Below are 8891 nucleotides of genomic sequence, written 5' to 3'. Positions count from 1 at the left end.
ACAAAAAAGAAAAAAAAAAAAAAAAAAAAAAAAAAAAGAGAGAGAGAGAAAGAAAAGAAAAGAAAAGAAAAAAGAAGTACCTCCCCACCCCAGAAAGCCTAGCCTCATCCTCCCCAGCCCACCTGCATCCCTGTCAGTTACAATGCTGCCTCCAGCTGAATCTCCCTCTCAGCAGAGCTTGTCAAAGACAATACAGCTGGACATGGAAAATAAGGTTTATTCTCTGTATTGACAGTAGAGAAAGGTGTGAGGTCCTTTCTGAGTCCTGCAGGAGCAATTTGGGCATTCAAAGGGAGGATGAGTTGGGGGAGTGGCACTTAAAAGAGCCAGAGAAGTGAAAAGTTACAAAAGCTCGGTAAGAGGCTGGTCAGGGCAGAAAGATCAGGCAGCTGTGTGTACCAGCTGGCAGACATCAAAGATGAGATGGAGGATAAAGGAGGGTGGGAAACAGGACCCCCCACCGCCAGGATTCCATTTCAAACGAAAGGCTCTCAGATCCTTGAGAGACACTTCTGAGCTTGGAGAGATCCACCCATTCTCAGCCCTTTCTGGAAGCTCTATTGGGGAGGTGGGGGGCCACTGAACAAGCAGCAAGCTGTCATCCCAAGCAGGCAGGTGAGGGTGCTGAGATCTGTTTACTTGCTGCTAGGAGATGCTGGAGGCCACAGAGCTGGGCCAGATCCCTTAGGGAAAGAGCTTTGGATGGAATCACAGTTCCCAGGATCTCAAGGTCCTGCCGTATCAGACTGCAAACCTCCCTTGACCTTTCTCCCTGATTCCAGACTCCCAGCTAAGGTCCAGGGCACTCAGTAGAAATCCTAGATGCTTCTCAAGGACCCTGCCAGTCCTCTCTGGCCCATCTCTTTGTATTCTGCCACCTGGTATCTCCCTGCACCCGGCCTGGATCCAACAGGCAGTGGGCTCCAAGGTCTGGGTGCCCTCCAGGCTCCCAACACAGGCATCTTTCCTCCAGCTCCCAGGGTTCCTAGGATCCTACCTGGAGAACTGTGGACTTTCTAATGGGGGGATCCTGTTGCCTGGGTTTTGAGTTTGTGAGGAGATTCACTTTGTTCTTGACTAACATGTCCCCTTTTTCCTGTTTAAATTTTCTTGAAGTTATATTTTAATACAGCTTTGGATTCTAAGCCCTCAGGGCCTCTCCCAAAAGTGTCTGTAGTACCGATAGATTTATGAGTTTAGTCAGTCTGTTAGATTACTGGACAAACTTGGCAGGATGGTTGAAAATACGGCAGTTTTGGAATCATACAGGTCCTGCCTCTGCCTTCTCTTAGACATGTGGCCACAAGTGGTATGTCAGAGACTACCTGGCCTCCTGCTCTGAAAAGGGGTCACCTCCTCGAAATGTGAGTGGTCAATGAGTGTATTTGTATTTGTCAGGGCTCTCTAGATAAATAGCGCTGAGAATATGTGTACGTATATGTGTCTGTGTCTGTACTCACACATGTGTACATGGGAGGGAGAGATTGTTCATGAGGAATTGGCCCATGCAATTATGGAGGCTCACAAAGCCAAAAATCTGTAGTCAACACACTGGAGACACAGGAGAGCCAACGTTTCAATCAGAGCCCAACATGCAGAAAAGACCCATGCTTCAGTTCATAGCAAGTAGGAAGGGGTCCCTCTTGCTTAACCTTTGTTCTCTTCGGGCTCTCAGTGGACAGACAGAAGATCACCCACGCTACGGAGGGCCATCTGCTTGAGTCAATCAGTTGACTAATTCCAATGTGATTCTTACCCAAGAACATCTTCACAAGCACAGGTACTCCATGGTCCAGTTAACTTGATAACTAAAATTTATCATCACAGACCTCAGGAGCCCCAGAGCCTCATCCTTACCTGCCACGTGCTGCATAAAAATGGCCTCCACCTTATTACAGACTTATTAGGCAGCTGCAGGGCCAGAGTCAGCAAGAGGGACATCCAGGCAGAGCAGTGTGACTGTTTCATCCTGGGATGAAAAGGCCGTCCAGCATCTGAAGGGGTCATGTGGGGCCCTCCTCCCTGGAAACTTGGAGAGGGTGACCTCACAGATCACCTTGGCAGGCAGGGAGTTGATGACAGTACTGTAGGGTTTATGGAAAGATTCCATAGAGAGCCACAAGGAGGAAGCTAAGCCTCTGTCTGGCAAGGCCATTTACTTGATATTTCCCCCCAAATGAGAGCTTGGGGTGAAAAGACCTTAGCTCCAAACAGATTTTCTTGTCATTTGTTTCTCTGTAGTTTGAGAATGTTTAGCTCAAGTTTCTTGGACAAACAGAGCTTACGGGAAATGTACTGGTTTTAGCCCATGCTCCAGCATTCTGTAACTGGTAGTTCAGATGCATATGTATGGGTCATTTTGGGTGGATGCTGGGATACAGCATTTGGGGATAGAGAGTGAAGCTCCAGGATATGAGATATCATCCCAGATGAGACCTCTAGCGCTGAATATTATGTACACATTTCTGGAAACCCCACATAAGGCTGTGGATCCTGGGTCTTTGGTGGTGTCACCATCTGTAGTTAATCCTGATCCAAGCTGGGCTCTTTGGGCCCCAAGAAGGTACTTGCCTTCTCTGCCAACAGCCTTGTGTTTCCTAACAGCTGAGATCCCATGGAAATTCCCAACAAAACACAGACAGACGGCAGGGGCCTGCTCCTCCGGCTCTATTTTGACATAAATCAGAACACTGTTTTGTAATCCATATGCACAGCTCCATTTCATGCATTACCAATGGGTGCAGCTTCTGCAACTTTCAGACAAGTTCTGGTGTTTTAGTGCCTTTTAGCAGGGCATCCCCATTGCCAACATGGGTCATGGTACAGCTGGACACCCTACTGTCCTCTTGTCCCTACTTTTCTCCTTTTAGTACTGTGAAATGAGTTGAATTCACGACTTTGGTTATCAACTTATTCCCATACTTCATGACCCATCCATACTACAGGCCAATATTAAAATTACATCAGACTACGACCCTCCAGAGAGAAGGTGGAGCTGTGGCTCTGGTGCTTATGCTTGTCATAGCATTTCACACTACCACAGGGTAATTGCTGGTCTCCCAGACTCTGCTCCAGCAGACAGTGGGCCCTGGAAACAGTGAGTGGAGTATGTTAGTGAAGTAAGATGGCAACTGGCTCAGGAGAGCTATTAAGCGACCACAGGGGACCAGCTGCCCTTATCCTTTCATTTGGGGAGTGATTTTTTTTTAGAGCTCTGAATATTATTTTTGACAAGATTTCTGTTCCATAACTGATGTATATAGTTCACATCCTGGGCAGCTGATCACATAATTCAGAGAGAAAATGATGTGGGGAGGGAGCATGGGGAATATCAGGGCCTCTGGCTCTAGTCAGCTTGGAAATGTCACTTTGGGAAATCATTTTTATGGTTGAGGCTTCAGCTTTTATATCTGCAAAATGGGAGGGCTGAACTGGAAGGTCTCTTCTTTAATATTCTAGAAATAGATAATTCAATGACAACTTATTTAGAAATGAAACTGATTAAAGGCACTGGGAACAATGTGTAATTTTAATTGTAACAACATTTCTATTGTAATGTGTAACATGTGCAGAGGGAAGGCTAAGTGTTTCTTTTTTCATTCTATATGAGATAATCGACTTGGAAGTTAGGTTAGGAAACAAAACAACAACAACAACAACAACACCCCCCCAAACAACCTCCCCAATCTCTCTTTCTCCTAGCTTAGAAACTGGAGTTCCTACTGTCCATGGCCCTTGCCTGCCCTCCCCCTGACGTGCTTCTGTGTCCAGTCTAGGCCAACCCCCTTTTTACAAGGAACTTTAGCAGCTCCTTAATAACTTGCCAAAAACATTTTTTAAATGTAAGGGTAAAAAGAAAATGAGAACCTAGCAGAGGCCCACTTTATAAGTGATGAGAAGAAATAAAAATCAGGAATATGGATAGCTACCAGTGATACTGAGGAAGATTCAAGGCCACTTCTCCAAATGGAATAAAGAGGAACACAGACTCACCTTTGTAAGCATGTGCTTTCCTGGGGGGCCATTTGCCTCTCTTGACTGGAGGCTCAAGATGTGGCACCTTGGTTGGTGCTTGGCCCACAAAGCCAGTGCTCCTGGGATGGGCACACCATTGTGCATAGTAGAGCTTCCCCTTGCCTCAGCATTTCTCCTGATCCCCCATCTTGAGTTTCAGCCCACGATGTATACATTTCTCATGAGAGGCTTGGACATGTCGTACTAAAGAAACATGTATTTCTACTGTTCTTTCAGAGAGAAAACAATGCATCAATGAAGGCAGTTTTAAGTGTGACTTGCATCTCTGCTGGATGATCCAGTCCACAACCCAGGAGAGCTTTCCTGCGTTTGGATGATCCTGACTCCGTGGCTGAAGGATTCCTCTGTCATCATCACATCCTTGGTGGTCTAAGGTTTTTGCCCTCAGTGGTGCAGAAGAGCATGTGCCCGTGCACATGTGTTCATGTATATCCTCACTCAAACCAGAGAACAACAAAAAATGAGCCCCTTTGAGGCACCTAGAAGTCGATGCACTAGGTATGCCATATGCATCCAAGTGTGAGTGTAACCTGTAGCATTGCATTAAAAAAAAAACAAAAAACAAAAAAATAGTAGCTGGAAGGAGGAATGATTGTGTTGTCTGGAAGTATTAAGTTCATTTTATATTTGTGCCAGAAGAAATGTTCCACTCTGGTGCAGATTTGGTGGACCAGGCATGGTTTCCTAGGTTAAAATCTGGGGAATGTTTATAGGATCAGACAGATAATGCTTTTTCTTTGATGGGTGCAGAATTTCTGTTGGGAAATGCACTATAAATCGCACTTGTCCAAAAAAGGACCTGTCCTTTCTTTTGTATTTGAACCACAGTCCCTGATTCACTTGGATAAGGCACTGGTCCATTTCATTGCCTCTCTAGTCAAGCCTGATGTTGAGATTTGTCTCAAGTCTGAAATCCTGTATATTCCTCCATGCATAGTTTTGTTTGGTTTTAATGGCTGCATCCTCTTGGAAGATGTATTGTACCTAGAACTAAATGGCAAACAATAACATGCATTAATAAGCACTGCCACAGAGCTATAAATGAACCATTAGGTTAAAGTCTGATGGACTCTGCAATGCAGACATCCAAGAAACATGTTAAAACTCCATGTGGTCCCCTGAGAGCCTATATCCCCTGGGAAAAGCTCCTGGCTGGGCTTCAGTGTGAACCTGCAAGAGAAAAATCAGCCAATTAGCATCTAAAGGTGTGCTTTGAGATGCACCCAAATTCACATCCTTCTGGTTTAGTTGGATTATCGTGATTTTGCATGTTGTATGTGTCTGGAGTACCACATATATCTTCCCATCCACCCCAGACACACTAAATCACAGTTCTGTAATATAAAAGAAGATAAACTATACAGGAAAGAGAAGTGTGTAAATATGTACCAATGCTTATGAAGTTGTTATGTTCATATGTAAAAAGTTTGTACATAGGAAAGGAAAATGGCCCTATGAATGTTTTAAATAATATCCTGTGAATCAAACTGCATTTTATACCCCTGCCACATACCTGAAAGCACACATTTAGTTGGAATGCCATTCCTCTTTTTAGGTATCATTGTTTTCATTCATATGTCATGGCACTTTCTTTTCATCTAATTACAAAATCAGCACTGGGCTTTGGACAAAAAAATCAAATATAAGCATTTAGCACTCATTCTTGCTGACCAGTGAGCATCTGAAGAGTTCAAGTGTTTTAAAAATAAGGTGCATTTTCTAAATCCCAGACTGTACCTTCTTTTATTCACATGTGGGTTAGACTGAATTTCCTTGAACATTTGGCTGTTCCTGCTAGCTCTTCAAACAGGGAAATCCTGTTTAAAGGCACCACCCTGAGGAAGCAAGAGGAGGGACACTGAAATGTGGCCAGGAACACTTCCTGTGTAACGGAGACGTAAGCATCTGTACACCATAGGACATGGTCACACTGTGTGCACAATGCATAGAACAACATAAATGTTTTAGTTTGTCTAAACTAGAAATCCATGTAAAATACAGATTTCTTTGTGGACACCATGCGGTATTTACCTTGTTTCCATGGTTGAGTTCCAGTTGTTGAAGGCCTATGGCTGTGACTTAAGGTCTCTGCCCTTGCAGAATCTGTAGCCTTCAGGAAACCTGAGTGCCTTATGTGGCTTGTGAACACCAACTGGGAGTCAGGAGGGGCTGGTGCAACACTGGCTTTAAGGCATTGATAGTTCATCAGCACTTGCCATCACTCCATCACTGAAATCTTGAGATGGGTAGTGTGTTTTTACGAAGTAATGGATTTAAGTTTAGGCTCAGGAAAATCATATTGTGACTATATGTATCAAAGCATATATTTGTTTACTGTATATTTTTAAAAGCTATATTGTAAATTTATGCAAAAATTAACAGGATTTGTTTTCTTATGGCAACGTGCCAGGCAGTATTTGTGTTCTCTGAGGCAGTTCCTTAATTACCACGTTCTAAACATGTGATAGTCTGTTCAGTACTAAACAATATTCACAGGCTACACTAGGTTTGTATGGTGACCCACTACAAAATTTTACACATATTTTTGTATTGTGATTCCTATGATATACCAGAGAATTTTTACTTATTTGTAAATTATTGTACAGTTTTAATAAAAATTGTTTTAAAAGCGTAGAAGATCAAAGCATTTCCAAGGGTATTATTAGGGTTTGAACTTAGCGGGTATAGTAGCCATTTCTGCATTTTTGCATTCATTCTCTGAAATACAATGCCTCTTTCTGTGCCGGAAAGGGAATCTGGACCTTCTGCCCACTGGGGTGGGGCGGGAGGGTCACCTACAGCCTCATCCTCAAAAATCTAAAATCGCCTGGAGGAAACCTCTGCCTCAGGTACCTGGCAGCACCTGGCTGAGGCTGGCCAACTGGAAAGCTTTCTTCTGTCAAATGTGAACGGAAAGAGAAAGAACACAAATAACTTAGAAAAGGGAGATTTTTGCACATGAGTAAGACCAGTTGTCAGGGTCCACTGCAGACCAATGGTGAGTGTCCCAGTGACTCATTTTCTGAATTTAGGCTATGAAATGCCCAACTCCACCGACAACACAAAGGCTGGGCCTTCTCAATCAAAATTAGTCGCTGCAGGCCTCCGCAATGTGATAGTATAGCCCTGTGATCTCTGGGGAGCCCAGATCCCCTCTGTCTTGTCTCACCCCAACTCTTACGCCTTGGCATTCAGCGAAGTCAGAGCTGCTTCCACTTGCTGATCCCACATCTTACTCTTGCTGATGATTTAGTCAGGGCCTTCTTGCCCAACGTGGATTCTCCCAAGGGCTCCGGAGAGTGATGGAGTTCCTACGGACTGAAGCTCTCCAGTGCTTGCTTTCTTCCCGCGTTTCCAGCATGTGTGGGTGGAGTCGGAGAGCACCCGAGCCCGGAGGGTGAGCGGCCGGGCTTGCTGGGCCGCGGTGCTCCTGGGGCCAGACCAGGTAGTTCGTTCAGCACTTGCTGTATGAACAGCGCCAGCTCCAATGGGCCGAGCCAGGAGTGTGGGGAGAGGGACCGGGAGCGGGTGAGGCCAGGGAGGGCCGGATCTTGGCTCCACGTGCAGACGCGCTGGGGTCCCAGATGCACCCAGACGCTGGGCTGGTCTCTGACTCCTACCATGCCTGCACCGCAGCCGCACGGTCCCGAGCAGCCTCTGGCCCGGCCCAAGCTCGGTGGCGTCTTCCGCTGCGTGGAGGATGCCTTCTGAAACAAGACACTGCCTCTGGATTCGTGGCGCCGCGACCCCTAGACCCACGGATGGGCGAGCCCTACTGAGGGCCGCGCCGCCCCTCGGAGATACTTGAACAGCCAGGCGGAGACCTGTCTGCGGTCGCGGCCAGTCGCCAAGGGCAGCCCAGCTTGGTCCCAGCCCGCGGATCTCCGCAGGTGAGGCCGCAGGACAGAGGTGCAGGCCACCACTTATAGAGCGCCATCCGCTCAGGCCTGAAGCCGTCCCAGGACTTCTCCTTGCCTTGAGACCCCACTCCTGAGCCCGCCTGGCGGCCCCTAAGCCCATCACTGCCCGTCTCACTGTGTGTCTGTCTCGCTGCCCCTGTCTAGTCTTGCCTGTGTCTCTCCACCTTGTCCCTCCCGCAGCTGGCTTTTCGCAGCCCCCTGTGGAACAACCCCGGGGAGGTCTCCAAGGCCTGGTGCAGCTCCCAGGACACAGCCCCTCGCTCTCTCTCTAACTCCCGTATCCCGGGAGGAGCCTGGCTTTGGCTAGAGACAACTTCCTGAACGGACTTGTTTCCCACACTAGGGAACCAGTTTCAGCTGCAGAGCCTGGGTGCTTTGGGTCATCACGGGGCAGGGCACAGGCGGGGCTTGGTAGGACGTTGTCTGACCGCTCTCCTTTGCGGGATCCAAACTCTTCATGCGTCTTCAGGGACAGGTCGCACTTCCACTTGGCACGCAATGGCACGGGTGCAGGAACCAGTCTAGCCTCAGGCGGGGGAGGTTGGGAGGATCTGGCACGGGGCGGGACCTGAATGCAAATGAGAAGTGGCGGGGCGGGGCCTGAGTGCAACTAAGCGAGGGCGGGGCCGGGAGTAGCGCTGGTTCGCTCACATTCTGGCGCTTCGCTCCCCACGCACACGCTGGGCTCAACGCGCGTCCCCGCTTGCTCGCCCGCTCCCACGCCGCCCGTCGGTCCCCAGGCCTGCCAGCGGAGCAGAATGTCCTTTCAGGGCAAGAAGAGCATTCCCCGGATCACGGTGAGCCCGCGGCCCCTGCCCACCGCGCAGAGGGGCCTTCTCGCCAGGCGGACCCTCCGTGGGTCTCATCTCCGCGCAAGCCCGGTCCCGGCGCTAGCCCTTCCTCTCGGTTCCTTCGCGCGCTGCCGGCGACCGAGAA

At 48.0% G+C, this 8891-nt stretch overlaps 2 protein-coding genes across 9 annotated transcripts in view; both read left to right on the top strand.

Moving 5' to 3' along the window:
* Positions 1-6667, top strand: part of Jakmip3 (Janus kinase and microtubule interacting protein 3) — a 140159-nt gene extending 133492 nt beyond the window's left edge. For all 7 annotated transcript variants that reach the window (XM_033761339.1, XM_033761340.1, XM_033761338.1 and 4 more), the window contains one exon: positions 4252-6667. The gene's annotated coding sequence lies outside the window, so the exon portion shown is untranslated. The remainder of the gene's footprint in view (positions 1-4251) is intronic.
* Positions 6668-8560: 1893 nt separating this feature from the next.
* Dpysl4 (dihydropyrimidinase like 4) overlaps positions 8561-8891 on the top strand; it is a 17788-nt gene continuing 17457 nt past the window's right edge. Inside the window, exon 1 of one of the 2 annotated variants that reach the window (XM_010620410.3) lies at positions 8561-8752. In XM_010620410.3, the coding sequence (XP_010618712.1) occupies positions 8714-8752 (39 nt within the window). In that variant the 5' untranslated portion in view covers positions 8561-8713. The remainder of the gene's footprint in view (positions 8753-8891) is intronic. The other variant, XM_010620401.3, reaches the window with a different exon arrangement.

The sequence above is a fragment of the Fukomys damarensis genome, unplaced genomic scaffold, assembly GCF_012274545.1.
Source record: "Fukomys damarensis isolate Sample0158 unplaced genomic scaffold, DMR_v1.0_HiC HiC_scaffold_8, whole genome shotgun sequence".
Classification (NCBI taxonomy): domain Eukaryota; kingdom Metazoa; phylum Chordata; class Mammalia; order Rodentia; family Bathyergidae; genus Fukomys; species Fukomys damarensis.
This window is presented reverse-complemented; position numbering and strand designations above follow the sequence as displayed.